The sequence below is a fragment of the Haematobia irritans genome, chromosome 2 (assembly GCF_050003625.1).
Source record: "Haematobia irritans isolate KBUSLIRL chromosome 2, ASM5000362v1, whole genome shotgun sequence".
Taxonomy (NCBI): Eukaryota; Metazoa; Arthropoda; class Insecta; order Diptera; family Muscidae; genus Haematobia; species Haematobia irritans.
In genome coordinates this window covers 117310706-117326369 of record NC_134398.1, presented here as the reverse complement: position 1 = coordinate 117326369, position 15664 = coordinate 117310706, and the positions used below count along the sequence as shown (strand labels likewise).

At 34.3% G+C, this 15664-nt stretch overlaps 2 protein-coding genes across 2 annotated transcripts in view; one reads left to right on the top strand and one right to left on the bottom strand.

Moving 5' to 3' along the window:
* Positions 1–15664, bottom strand: part of LOC142226071 (uncharacterized) — a 114844-nt gene that overhangs the window by 76626 nt on the left and 22554 nt on the right. The gene's annotated exons all lie outside the window — the stretch shown is intronic.
* On the top strand, positions 3912–5801 carry LOC142225017 (uncharacterized). The gene has a single exon (XM_075294793.1). The coding sequence runs from the start codon at positions 3912–3914 to the stop codon at positions 5799–5801; it is 1890 nt and encodes a 629-aa protein (XP_075150908.1).

Sequence of the window (15664 nt, the reverse complement as noted above, 5' to 3'; positions counted from 1 at the left end):
TTCGCTTTTTTCCCCTTTATTATATAATAAATGTATATGCGCACATTTTTCAACCAAAATTTAAACTATCCATAATTTTAATTAAATTTTCGAGAATTAATATCAGAAATAAGAGAATGCTAGGATATAGTACAATAGTAAAGCAAATGTGAATGAAAAAAAGCATGCCCGGTTCCAAAGATTTTGTCTTTACTTTAACAGTTTGGGTATTAATTCCGAGCCAAAGAAGCGGAGAATACAAGTAAGGATACTTTAAAGACGTAATTCTCTTTTAAATTTGGGGGTTATGTACTTGCTTCTAGGAAGCAAATGTTAATTTTTAATTTTTTTAGATTTTTTTTCGTCAGTTGTTATCAAAATCCTTTAAAAACGAGTTAACGAGTTATTTTTTTCCATATTAAGACTCGACTTCCAGTAGAAATTATGCTATGTTTCAAGTAAAAAGCGTCTTTAAAATAAAGTGTTGAAAAACATGTCTTATTTTTTACGATTTTTTGCTTTGTAGGCAAGATGCAAAAAGGAAACAAATTTAAAGACAATTTTATTAATTTTAAAGAATTTTTCTTAATTATTAAAGTCACGTTGACCTTACCTCAAAAATTTTATCTTTCATGTTATGATACACATTTTTAAGTAAAATCACTTAATTATAAGGACATTACAACTTCATTCAAAAGTTTATTGCCTTTTGGACAAGAAAAAAAAACTTTATTTTAGAGAAATGCGTCTTCCATGTTAAGCAAAATTTGCATTCTTATTCTAAGGACATGGAATCTTTGACTTCACGACAATATTTTTTTCAGTGTAGAAAACTAAAAAATTAAATATAAATAAGATCGTTTAATTGCATTTATTTGACGTTCATTACAAACATCTTTGTAGTAATACGGGATGAAATTGATCGAAAGTACTGTTGTTACTTTTACAACACATACTAGATATATATTTTGACATTTGCCGTTTTTGAAAACAATTACTAAAAAACACGTTGTGTTTTCCCCAATGTACGTACGTACAAAAATACATATCGTACATTTTAAACGTTTACTCACACTACGCTAAGTACTAGCTAAATTTGAAATTACCTACACAGTGTAATTTCAAAGATACACATTTCATTCAAGTAAAAATTTTTTAATTCGGAGCGGAGCGGTTTTTCATTTGGAAACCGCTCCGCTCCGCTCCCGCTCCGCTCCGGATTTTAGAAATGCCGCTCCCGCTCCCGCTCCGGCAAAAAAAGGGCTTGCTCCGCTCCGCTCCGGATCCCTGATCAGAGATATTATACAGAGAGCCCTCCGGATGACTAAGATATGGGCGAGCGAGAATGGTATTGCAGTAAATCCTACAAAGACAGAACTAGACATGTACTGCAAAAATCGCAAAACTCCCACGGTTAAGCCCATATCCTTAGGGGATATTGAAATTCCATTTGGTGAGTGTGCAAAATACCTTGGCGCGAGCTTTCGCTGTAGTCTGAAAAAAAGGTACGGCCACAGTTCGGTCCTCAAAATAATTCCAGATGTGCCTAACGTAGTGGATTACAATTTGGGGAAACCACTTTTCGGCAAAAATTTGAAACTCTAATTCCCAATAGAGAGGCGTTGTGCACACGGAATCCGGAGAATAAACCATATATAGATTTCTACAGTAATGGCTCCAAATTGGATAGACAAGTGGCGGACCTGGAAAACGTCTGCTAATGTTTTTGGAACAATTTGGTTGGTTCAACAGAAGAAAATAATCCAGAAGGTTTAGCGGTTAAAACTATAAGTGCCCATATGTTATAGGTACTTTTAGTTAATGTGGTATCACAATGGACTGAATAGTCTAAATGAGCCTGAAACTTATGGTGATTTCGTTTGGGAAAAAAAGATTTGCATACAAATGGTACAACATTTTATGGTGTTACCGCAGTGTTGCCGAAACCCCTTGCAATGACAATATCGTTTATGTGTGAAATCGAACAAAAAAGGTGCAACACTGATATAAAATCAAAACAAAAGAAATTTGGCGGAAATATTTCGATTATTATTAACTACTATTATTGGAATCTCGACTAAAACGCACATTTTTCTTGAACTAAGGGAAATTGTTAAAACTTTTGATTTTATATATTTTCAATAATCTTCTACTTCAGAGTACAAGTTAATTACATCACCAACAAAGTTTTTAACTCGCCGTTGGTCATTTCGTCCAAGCAATGATGTTGTAACTTCTTCATGGTCGTCAGAAGAACTACTCTCCAATAGCGCATCTACAATGGTGTTGGCAAAAAACGCATTTGCTTTTTGCTTTTTGCATTTTGCTATTATATTGAAAATATTTAATATCGAATTTTGTTGTCGCGGCACTAAACAATTGATATGCTTCTTCTTGGTAAATTAATCAGGTGTGTTGAAGAAATTGAATAGCAACCACAATACACGCGTCACGCACTTTCTTTTGTATTTGCAACAACGCTATTATTTAGGTCGAAGAATAAAAGTGTCTTCAACATCTGATTGAAAGTGTAACCATCTGCACCGTTGACCAGCTACGGTGTAAAATGGGTTGCACTTTTGCTCTTGCGATGGGTAACACCTCGTCAATCGAACGTGCACATTTTGGGTAGGCTGTACTGAATTTTCCATTCGAACAAAAATGTTTGATTTATGGGGGTAAGGTGTAAAATATGCAACATATTTTTTACCAATCGAAATCACCATTAATCGGGCTGCCACTTTAACCTAACCTAGGGGCTATAAATTTAATGAAATATTCAGATGGTACGTTCTCAAATGTTGTATTTTATATTTGCAATTATGCGGACTATATGTGATTTTGGATCTATAAAACCATTTTTGGAAGAAATGTATTGAAAAAATTGATTAATGAGCTCAGTTCAGTTTTTTTTCGAAATTTTCCCGATGCAAGTTTCCTTATTCCACTATGTCTTAAGAGTTTCATGAAATAAACACCCAGGAAAAAAATGGAAGCTCTTCTAAAGGCCCTACTTTAAAAACACTTCCAAAAATGCCCTCCCTAAGTGTTTGAATTTCTCAAACATCATTTATCGTAAGTAAACACATATTGCTCTCGAAGGAAAATCAGATATGTCCATAGCTGGGTAGAATCGTGGATATTAGTTGAACATTGTTGATAACCTATCAATTGTATTTAAATGTTTCTGTTTGTGTGGTATACTCTGTTATTAGTGTGTTACTTATTTTGAGTTTAATGCATGGGATTTTCAGAGTAGAGATAAACATATGAATTTTATGACACCCACAAAGACAAAGTCACTTGAGAAGAGATCAATGTTATCTATAATGGGTTTCTATTTGTATGTGAGTTAGGGGATAAGTTGTTGTGACGATAGGTTAAGAAATATTTTGTAAGATAGCATGTAAGAATGAAAAATTTAAAATAAATTGAGTGTATTCATCAACCTCGACGAAGACGGAGGCATTTTCATTCATTTTTGGTCCTTCGAACCTTTCTTAAGAAAGAATGAACCAGCGAAAGGTGTTCTACATCAAAGAGTAGAATTAAGTAGACAAAGAAATCCTGCTACGAAGAAAACGTTGGAAGAACGAACGAGGAAAAAGACGAAGACGAGAGTAACGAAAAGGAGATGATCTAACAAGCCGAAGAAAACAACGGATGAGAACGAGATTACGACGAAGCGAAAACCCAAACTACGTGGGATAAAAGGAACGAATTTTCAACGAAAATGAGAATGAAACTAAGCGAATAAAGCATAGGACGAGAAGAGCAAACCAGAAGAAATAGATCGAAGAGACGAGCGAAAAAAAACACGACGACAAGAAGTACTTGCGAAAACAGATTTAAGAGTAGAGGCATACCGCGGGGAATGAGCATCGAATTTAATTATGTTGAATAAAGTATTAAAAGACATGGGAAGCAGGAAAATGAGGTCGCTCGAAAATGCGTTTAATGTAAATCTGGCCGCATTGAATTCTATGATGAAACAGGGACAGAACGTAAGAGATAAATACTACTTACAAAAAAAGTACGAGAGGTTGGAAGATCAGATGAGGAGGCTCCGTGACATTCATACGGAAATAGTGAAAGAAGGAGAGGTCAACGATTTTACGGAAGACCAATGGGAGCAAGCAGTCTCTGATTTGAATGAGGAACAGGAGAAAATAATGGAAACATCCATGGCTTTAGAATCAACGGACAAGAAGACCATCAAGTTGGAAAAAATAAGAATTCCGGAGTTTAGTGGACGCCTGGAAGACTGGAATACATTCTATGGGCTATTTCGGACTCTGATACACGAAGATGAGAATTCATCTGATCAGGAGAAGATGTTTCGGTTAAAAACAGCATTGAAAGGAGACGCATGGCAACTGATCCGAAACATGCCGTTGTCTAGTACCGGATACAAAACAGCGTTAGAAACTTTGCAACAAAGGTACGACAACAAAAGGAACCTTTTCAACCATTATTTGGACAAGCTTATCGATCAACCGAACATAAATTCGTCATCAACTGCCAGTATTACGCAACTACTGGATGTATCGATTGAGTGCATTGAAGGCATCAAAGCGATGAATTTGAAATTAGAAGATGCGTATCCGATTCTTGCGCATATTATATTACGAAAATTGGATGTGGAAACACGTCTGCAATACGAGCAGACAATACAAAAATCTACGGAAATTCAGGACATCGGTGACATTCTAAAATTCCTGCAGCAACGATACCAAATATTAAAATCAGTATGGACAACAGATGAGAGAAGAAAACCACTGAAGCAATTCAGGTTTAAACCAGCGACAGCTACTGAGTACGATAACAAATTGAAGTGCGGTTATTGTAGGAAGGCAGGACATAAAACGTTCCAATGCAGAGAATATGCCACTTTAAGGGTTCAGGAGAGAATAGAATGGGTAAATAAGAACGAGATATGCCGTAATTGCTTGGTTCACAAAGCCACAAGAAGATGTAGGAGCAAAATAAGTTGCTATACATGCAAAGGGCTACACCACACAAGTCTACATATTAATAAATCCGAGGCTTTTGAAGATAGCAGCGAAACGACTTTGACAACATTGAATGAAGCCCATCACGTTTTAATAGCAACCGCACAGATCCGTGTAAAATCGAATCAGAACGGATTCATAACTTTGAGAGCGTTGATCGATCCCTGCGCACAAACCTCATTAATCAGTGAGGAAGCCGTAAACATTCTGCAACTCCCAAAACTAAAAACCGATGCAACTCTACAGGGACTTGGGGGAGTAATAGCCGGCAAAGCGAAATTTAAAGTCAATATTGATGTCAAACCACGGTTCATGAGTGACTATGTTTTGAACATAGAAGCAATCGTGCTTCCTAAACTGGCTTCCGTACAACAAGATCCCACGTGTGAGTACGATATTGATAATTGGGATAACATTACTCTTGCAGATCCAGACTTTGCGTCATCAGACAGAATAGATGTGTTGATTGGGAGTGACGTCTATCATGAAATTGTTCAACAAGGTATTCTCAAAACAGATAAACTGCTGGCGCAGGAAACAAAGCTAGGATGGATATTATCTGGATCCATTTCAGCAAACGATAGGAGTGATGAAAAAATTGTAGCCACCACTACGATAAAAAGAGATAAAAAATTTGAAGGTATTACAGAAAACGAAAACGTGGTAAGGGACAACGTTTGTGTGGAGAACTACTCATCAACTAAAACGAATGACCAGCACTTTGTAAGACGTATATTCAAGAACCATATTAAATGGGAAGGCTCAAATCAACGGGCAAGGACACGAGTCCTGAATATAAGGAAGAAGTGATGCAACAACACTGAACTCAAAGAAGAATACGATCCTTTTATAGATGACACATCTTTCACACCACTTACCCTAAACGGTTCTTAGAGGACGATGTACATTCCACTTTGGGGCCGCGCAGAATGTTTGAATTTCTCAAACATCATTTATCGTAAGTAAACACATATTGCTCTCGAAGGAAAATCAGATATGTCCATAGCTGGGTAGAATCGTGGATATTAGTTGAACATTGTTGATAACCTATCAATTGTATTTAAATGTTTCTGTTTGTGTGGTATACTCTGTTATTAGTGTGTTACTTATTTTGAGTTTAATGCATGGGATTTTCAGAGTAGAGATAAACATATGAATTTTATGACACCCACAAAGACAAAGTCACTTGAGAAGAGATCAATGTTATCTATAATGGGTTTCTATTTGTATGTGAGTTAGGGGATAAGTTGTTGTGACGATAGGTTAAGAAATATTTTGTAAGATAGCATGTAAGAATGAAAAATTTAAAATAAATTGAGTGTATTCATCAACCTCGACGAAGACGGAGGCATTTTCATTCACTAAGATGTTCATCATTTTAACTACACAGGAAGTTCTTTTGATTCAATTTTTTAAAACCCGTTTTTTCATAAAAAATTTTAAATTGTTTTGTTTTAACAATGTTAAAAAGAGAGTAAGAATTAATAAAATGGTACAAATAATTAACATTTTGTAGAAAAAATTCTAAATCCATTCTAGAAAAATTGCACATTGCTGAAAATATTTGAGGTCAAACGTTTTAGACAAACGTTAGAATGCATTAAAACTCATAAAAAAATTTTAAAAATTATTTATTTGGCAAAATATGATACAATTTTATAATTCACATCCGAAACATTGAATTCGGACTACACCTAAAGAAGTGATGCAAATTCAGTGCAACGGAAGTTAATTTAAGTTAAGTTAAATTCATCGCTTCTGCGCCAATTTTGCACCACTTCCGGATCCAGAAAGGACATTTTCACTACTTTTTTGGCGACGCTTTTTTGCTGGGCAAGGATATAAAATTGCATGACCGCTCAATGTAGACTAAAACAGAAGAAATTGCTCGTACGATTCGCAAAAATATTATCAATGGACATATTAACGGTCATGATTTGGCACAAATGGTTTTTGATGGGGTGTAATTTTGTAAATGGTAGTTGAAAAGCAGTTCATTACAGTTCATTACCCTTTCCCTGACTTAACAATGCATTCCTGAAATCTCAAAAATTGGAGTAGAGGTAGTTATTTTTGCCTTCAAAACAGTTTACTCTTTTCACAAAAGCTAAAAAGAGCTTCTAAAAAAGTATTTCGGATCCCCAACTTGTGATCCGAAAGGATAAATCCAATATTTGTGATGTGATCGAAATATGACACCAAGGTAAACCGTTCTGACTATTTCTCAAGATGCTCTTTATTATTATGAATAAAAAATAAGGAACGCAGAATCGAATCGCAGAATCTAGCTAGCTATGAATTTTGTATCAAATATTTTTCTACTAGTTTTTTTATACTACATATTATTACAATTATATTTTATCTTATACATCAATTTTATTTTGTTATTGTTATCGGCATATATTTATGTATAAATATATTTTTTCCATTTAAACTTTGCAAAAAATTTAAAATTTTCAAATTTTCGAATCTGGCACATTTTTTTTTTTCATTTTACTTTGTTTTTTTTTTTACTTTTTTATTAATTTTCTATTTTTGTTTGTGGCATTTAATTGTACAAAATATAAGTTAGACGGCTGGGTTGTTATTGCAATACGTCCGAGGGAAAATAAAATGCTGCGCATTGAATAATATTTAGATTTCGGATATTGGCGGAGGGGAGATAAAATTGTCACCAATAGATCCAAATAGAAATCATTTTGTCACAGCTATCCTGTACCAATCTAAATTCTCATTTTATTCGTGAGCATTATTTCGGCGTATTTTCCATCCCATCCTCTTGCAACGCAGTACATGCTTTTTAAAATCCACAACTAATAACTTCCATATTTCACAATTCAATCCATGGTGGCAAGTACCTAAGGTAAGGCCATATCGAAATTTTTGTCATATTTTCCTTTTTAATGTATATTGCAACATAAATATTTAAAATTCATTTATTTTGCCCCTCTCCCCATTAGCTGGATGGATGATGACCTAAGGCCCATACTGCTAGACTACCAAAACCATAACAACTTGAAAAAAGCCTTTTCGTTTCATATTTAAATTAGTCGTGTGATTATTAATTTAAATCGTTGCATACGCACATCGCTTCATAAAAGTTGTGACTCAATCTAAATGAGATTATCCCATTAAAATATAAAAAAGAAGATTAAGATTGGAACAGCTAAAGTAAATATCGGCATAATTTGACAAAGTTGATGTACAAACAACCAAGCCAAGCCAGGGGAATGTCCTTATGATTGTTCAAGAGAACAAGCATTGTCATTTAAGGCAACCAAAATGTATAGACCTTTGGGCCATTTCATCCTCTGATTGTTTACCAACTTGGCATAGTGTTCTTTTAAGCCTTACAGGCAAAAAATGTCGTTATCTTAAGTGCGTCCATACATGAAAACCCCGAGAAGAGGAAAATACGATGGATGGATACTAAGGAGCAAAGGCATACTAAAGAAGTTTTGTTTGTTGTTATTTTGCCGCTATATTCCCCAAACAAATCCTATGGGGACAAACATGCATTCATGCATGAGTGTTGTTGTCATGGCGGACCAGGGGTGAAGGAAATATTTAATATTTTCTTTATGTACTTGGGTAATGGTTCTTCTCCATTCGGTCCAAATTTAGGTCACATATGAAATTTTCTTTAACTCCATTAAAATTTGACATACAGACAAAGAGGCATCAAAAGACAAGCATCGATATAGACACAAAGATAATTCTTGCGGGTATGATATTGTATGTACATACATACTAAGATGTCTCTAAATGTCCAATCAACCGAAGGCCTTAATTAAAAATTAAATCATAAATATGTGAAAGATTTAGTGATATGATAGGTTAGGTTAGGTTAAAGTGGCAGCCCGATTAAGTTTCAGGCTCACTTAGACTATTCATTCCATTGTGATACCACATTTATTAAAAGTACCTATTACATATGGGCACTTCTAGTTTTAACCGCTGAACCTTCTCGATTATTTTCTTCTGTTGAACCAACCAGATTGTTCCAAAAACATTAGCAGACTGCTTAAATAAACTTTTTACAGGGTCCGCTAGTAATCTAAAGCTATATGCCCCCAAAACTTGCGTACGCCTTATACAAAATGCAGGACACTCACACAAGAGGTGTTTAATTGATTCATTTTCCTCCGCATCATGACAGCTCATACAATAGTCATTATACTTCGCGCCAATAGTTTTTACAAAATCGCCTATCAGGCAGCGACCCGTTATGGCAGATATCAGGAGTGATATCTGACGTCTTGAAAACACTAGCATATCTAGTGTGCGGTTTAAGTTTAAATGGGGCCATATTTGCTTGGTGAATATTGTACTGCTCAGCCATCTCGTTGAGATATTTGTGGCAGTCGATGGCCGTTTTCGAGTTAAGGAACACAGAGCCGCCCTTTCCTCAATATTAAGATTAAAGATCAGATTTCTGTCCTCTTGTATTAACGTCACCTATATACTATGATGTACATTTGCGTCGCATCCCATAATGAGTTTTGTCTTTGTTTTCAATGATATGATACTCGACATGTACAAATATGATAACTAAGCGTTGTTCACACAGAAGACTACTATGAATGTTAGTTAATTTAAGAAATTTACTAAGATTGAGTTTTATAAAAAAGTCGGATCATGAGGTCGCTCGTGAAATGTCCTAGCGGAAGGTTTTCCTACAATATCTTCTTATATTTACTGGATAGAAGTCAAATATGTTGAACTATGGTGAAAACGCTGGGTCTCTTCGTTACGAGAAAACCAAGTTTATATGGTACGAAAGGAACCGAAGGAACTGCGAAATTTGAATGTCGATGAACAGAGAGGAATTGTGGATTTTGATTGGCTTCTTAACTGGACATAAGAAACACGGGAACTAAAATAAATATATCGTGCATGAGCGTGCGTGAGAAATAAAATAGGTTCGTGAATGTGCGTGAATAAAATTTCTGGAATCAAGATTTAATTCACACTCGTATGCCGACTGAAATTAATTTAGCTCTCAAACTGTATTCTATTTTTGAATTTTGTTACCTTTGCTTATTTCCGTTTGGAAAATATCGTGAGTCTCGCGAATTTGTCGTGAATCACGTGAATTTTCATGAATCGTGCGTGAACGTGAGTCTTTAAAAGTAGTTCATGCGTGTGTACTGGTTTTCATTTCGTGAATGTGCGTGAGTGGAATTGGCTACCAAACGTATCGTGCGTGAATAAATATTTTGCTTCGTGAATGTGCGTGAGTGTGAGAGAAATTTCAGTCACGTGCATACCTCTATTCCAAACATATAATTTTTACACCGAATCTTATGCTATGTTCCCACTGACTCGTTTTCCTCATTCGTTTTTCCAAGAGATTTTACCGTTCACACCGAGTTGAGATGTTTTAGTTTGACGGTTGCCATGGAAACTCGAAATTCCAATTTACTCTAAATTCAAATATACGCACCGTTTGTTCAAGTAAATACCGCGATTCCAAAAAAAAAAAAATTAAGTTAATTTCGCATCCCTATGTTCTTCAAAGCCTTTGTTTATTTGTTTGTTCTATGTAATTTATTTTAATAATTTTACATATAATATAAGGCAATATTTTTCGTCCGTGTACCCATCGTATTTGTCAAAAGACAAACATCTTCTGCTTAATCGATCTTCATTAAAGATCTTCATAGGAATTGAAACTCACGCGTTATGTTGACCCCAATATTTGATCTTGATTTGAATACTCAATACACGAATTAAAATTACCCAGCAAAAAAGCGTCGCCAAAAAAGTAGTGAAAATGTTCTTTTTGGATCCGGAAGTGATGCCAAATTGACGCAGAAGCGATGAATTTAACATGGGCTTGTCATAGGACGGATGTCCACCATTTCAACTGCCGCTGCACTGAATTTGCATCACTTCTTAAGTTTTGATGGGAATTCAGTGATTTGGATTTGAATTACGAAATTTTGTGATATTTTAACAAATAAATAATTTTTACCTCTTTTTATGATTTTTATTGCATTCTAACGCTTGTCTAGAACGTTTGACATCAACTATTTTCAAAAATTCGCAATTTCTCTAGAATGGACATAACCAGGTCATCATCATTATGTACTTGATTTTCTCTATGTTCTTGTATGCTCCAAGATTTGCCATAATAATAAACTGGCTTTTAAGAAAATATGAAAGGACATTAATTTCTATGAAGGGATTAGGAATACACATAATTAATACATGTACCCTTCATCACCTGTACCACAGTAGTGGTGAAGGGTATAAATAGAAGTAACTATAATCCGTTAAATTCCTGTGAAATCGTATTCCTCTACTTAAAAAATTGTGCGACCCGCAACTTTGAATATTCATTGAGATGTATTTTGTTGACGAGTGTAATTTTGATTCAGAAGAAGAAGAAATACTCAAAAGTGAGGGTAAATATATTTTTTCTCGCATACTCATCACTACCGTGAACCATAGGTGAGAAAGGAGAGCGAGAGCTTAAGATATATAAATGCATACAACAAAAGACGTTTTAAAATTTAAACAAATGCACAGAAATCTCATGACGCCAATTACACCCACAAATATATTAGGTTATACCGAACATAACTATAGCAAATTAATTAGAACTGTCGCAATGCGATGGTGGACATTACTAACGATCGCGTGTGTCATATCCTGCATGAAGTTTTGGGCACGATAATGGTCTGGTCAATAAGCGAAAGGTTGAGGTGTTTTCCTGGAAATTTTGTTTCTGTTTAACCGCAATTGAGGGAGTTTCTGCGTCGTTTTGTGACAGTCCATGAAACATGGATTCGTTGATCACACCTGAGGTCATTGAACCGTCCCAAAAGTGGTGCAAACACAGTCGAAGAAGGCAAAAAAGGTGGCCACACTTTTCACGCCTATTTGCCCAATCCAGCTTATCACAGAAAAATTAAAAATAAGTACCGTGGAATTCAGGACACCTAATTTTCACGTTTGTGGATTCGTCGTGAGTAGTGGAATATAAGTAGGTATGCGAACATGAATAACAATATGCGTTATAGACGCTAAAGAAGGAAAAGGGCAATAAGTAGATAGGGTATTACGGCCATATTTGTAAAAATACTTTAAAGTTTTCTAAATATTTTAATAATTTAATATACTTTTTGTCAAAAGAATTCGACATTTTGTAATTACATATTAAACTTGTCTAATACATCTTTGTTATTTTCAAAAATTGACTGCAATCGACTTTAGATTAAAAGTGGAATTTTAAATATTTCTATGGTAAATATTTTTATGTTCACAATAATTTCTCAAGGCTGGATTGTATACTGGTTTATTCTCAACTCAAAAAAATTAGAAATTTGGCATCTTTAGAGAGGCAAATTTGAAAGACATATACAGTCGAATACATACATATGTACCCCGGTTATAACGAGAAATTTTTAGGTCCCAACGATTTTTATATTTTTTTTTTCTTATAAACGAGTAGGATTATAACAAACACAGCTATAACGAAGTTATGGTTAACGCGAATAATATTTCTAGTCCCTTTGATATATTTTCATTAAACACACTGTGTTTGTAACGAACAAACCAAACAAATATTTGAAAAGTCTGATTAACAGAAAAATTAACGATAACGTAATAAAATATTAACTATAGTACAAACTACAAACGATTAATGGAACGTAAAATGAACCCCAATTTCTGAATATTTTACGATACCAAAGCCATTTAATGTTCACGTGACTAATTATTGCATCACTTTTTTCTACGTGTACGATTATAATGAACTACGATTATAACGAACTTAAAATCCTTGTCCATAAGACTTCATTATAAACGTGTTGGCCTGTATAAGATTACTGACGGACCTAGATTATGTATGCTAAGGTTTTTGCAACAATCAGGTTGATTCAACAGAAAAGTACAATAGGGTGGGTCGGCAAAAGCTGTAAGTGCCTAGAGAGAAAAAGGTTTTTTAATTCATTCACGAAATATCCAAATATTGTTTTTTTGAAATTACTTCAGTCCCAAAATTGTTAGTATCAATCTCCAAATAGTTGATAAACAAGTCGAATTTTCAAAGGCTTGTAGACTTTTGCGCCAAATAAATTATTTAATTGAGTCAATTAAATAATGTATTGACAGCAAATAATTAAATATTTTAAAAATCGAATAGTAGATTTATATTTGGAATATATACGCTGCCTTCAATGCAAATGCCCTCGAAATCTTGGACACTCTGAAAAGCAGACACCGATCAAAAGTGGACAACTTTGGTAATATATACTAAATTATCACATTAAAATTAACCTCTCATAAGTGGACACCACCAAATTGTGGACAAAACCGTGAGTGTTCACTTTTGAGAGGTTTCACTGTATTTGCTTTATATACGCAAACATTGAAAACACTCAGAAATAGGCCCCTGAAGTTTTCTCTACATTAGATGGGCCTCCATTTATGAGATGTTAATGCTAGTGTGACAAGGCAGCAAATAGTTTGAAAAGGAAGCATGAAACATTTTTGCCACAAAAATGTTGCCTAACATCAGATACATAATTTCCATGAAAGTAACATGTTTGCGACGAACATGAAACATGGTCCCTGTCTAAAAATAACATTTTGCTTTGGAAACATCTTGAGGTGATCATATATTTTCTCTGAACTCATATTCCTTTTTTAAACTTGAAGAAAAAAATCTATTGATCTAAATAATATTCTTAAATATAGCTGTAAAAAATCTCGATTATTGCTTAATTTGGAACATTATTTAATTTTTTATTTAAACTGTAACTTAATCCATTAAGTTTTTATTTAATACGCCAAAATTGTCAATCATTTGTCAAATTCAATTAGCAATTCCTTTTCAATTTCAATAAAATTGTTAATAAAAAAAATTGGGATATTTTTTCTGTGTATACAATAGGTACTTTCAGTTAATCACAATTGATCCGATTCTTACTAATTCAATATCGGTCACCGTAGTCTCAAAAGAAACTTTCCTGTAACAAATTTGTATTAGGTTGGATAAAAATTATAAACAACAACCAACTGAAAGACAACGTTACATCGCCTAAATATATGATACTGATTTACTCGATATTTTTATCGAGTAAATGGAAATGCTTTAAAATATTAGATTAGAAACAGAAAAAAAACACAAGTTTATGAAAATCGTCTTTAGTTGTAGAACAACTTTAGTTGTAGTACTCATCAGCAGTGGGCATATCCAACAAATTTCTTCGAATTATTTAATGACTACTACAGTACATACTAGGCCTTACACCAATGGCTGTAGGCTATTGACAAACACATACATACATACATATTTTCAAACGCTTATGACAATTAATGATAGCTGATTATAACTTCTCAAGACATTCCAACTAAAGCAATTAACGAGAAATACCTTGGGGGTAGTGAAAGCAAAGGACTAGTAAAGTGAATAACTCTGACCATTTGGAGAAACTCCAGAAGGAGTAAAATCACCACTCAATATGAAGGTGTTTACGAACGGACAGGGTAGAAAGCAATGTGCGTTAGTAAAGTTGTATAATTTTTGTTGTTGTTTTTACCAATGTCCTTAAGGAAACAAAACAATGTGGGTTATAAATAAGCACATAAAAGCAAAGGAAAACAAAAATAAATCCCTTAAATGTCCGCTTTGTGTAAATGTGTAAAAGTATTTTAAGTTTCCGGGAGTTTGGAATCAACGTGAGCATTGCGCGAGAATACCGTTTATTCCGCTCTCATTTATATTAAAAGCACATGAGTTGTAAAGAGAATGATATTAAAATCAGAGAGGGAGAGTCGGCCGTATGGCAGAGAGTGTATAGCAGATTACTCTAAAGCTTTTCACCACTGTCATTCAGGAAGGGCAGTCATCTAATTTGTGCCACGTATAAGCTAACTATAATGGTGTATAAAACAAATATACAGACACTCACACACACACACGTGTTCTGGTATCACAAACGACATGCGAGCAGAAACGGACACTCAGAGTGTGGCTTGTTTGTTCTTCGGTAATGTTCGTCTTCGTTAAATGGAATGTAATCTGTGTCGACGTGTTGTTGTTTGTTTTTTTTTTTTTTTTGTTTTTTTTTTTCTTCTTTTTTTAATGTAAGTTTGTGTATGATGTGTGGACATTGTTTGTATTACATTACAAAAAAGAATCACGTTTTTCATCACAAGAGTTCAAATGTATTCGTACATTCTTCATACAAAAACCCACGCGCACCCATACTCTTATTTTTTATTCCAATATAGGGTGTTTAAGTCACCATCTACACTTCACATCGTGACAGTTAGGGTTGCCCAATGCTCATCAATCCTGAGTAGAAAAGCCAAACCAAGAAATTTGTAGCACTTCAAAAGGACTAATTGCTCATTCAAATTTTAGTAAGTTTAAATTCATTTTAAATCTCAGAAATAACGATTATTTTCTCAGCAATGAACGATTTTTAATTAGCATCATAATATTTTTTATTGTTACTTTCATTTTAAAGAAAGAAGAACTATTGAAAAGAAAACGCCAGATACCGACCCCACAAGCCTACCCAGCAAAAACTCTCATTACCCGGTAATCTTGTAGGTAAGCCGTTTTAAAAAATAATAACCACTTATTAATTTGCATCGCTCCGGATTACATTTACATACGCATGTCCTAGGAGGAAAGTCCTTCTCCCCAGGCATAC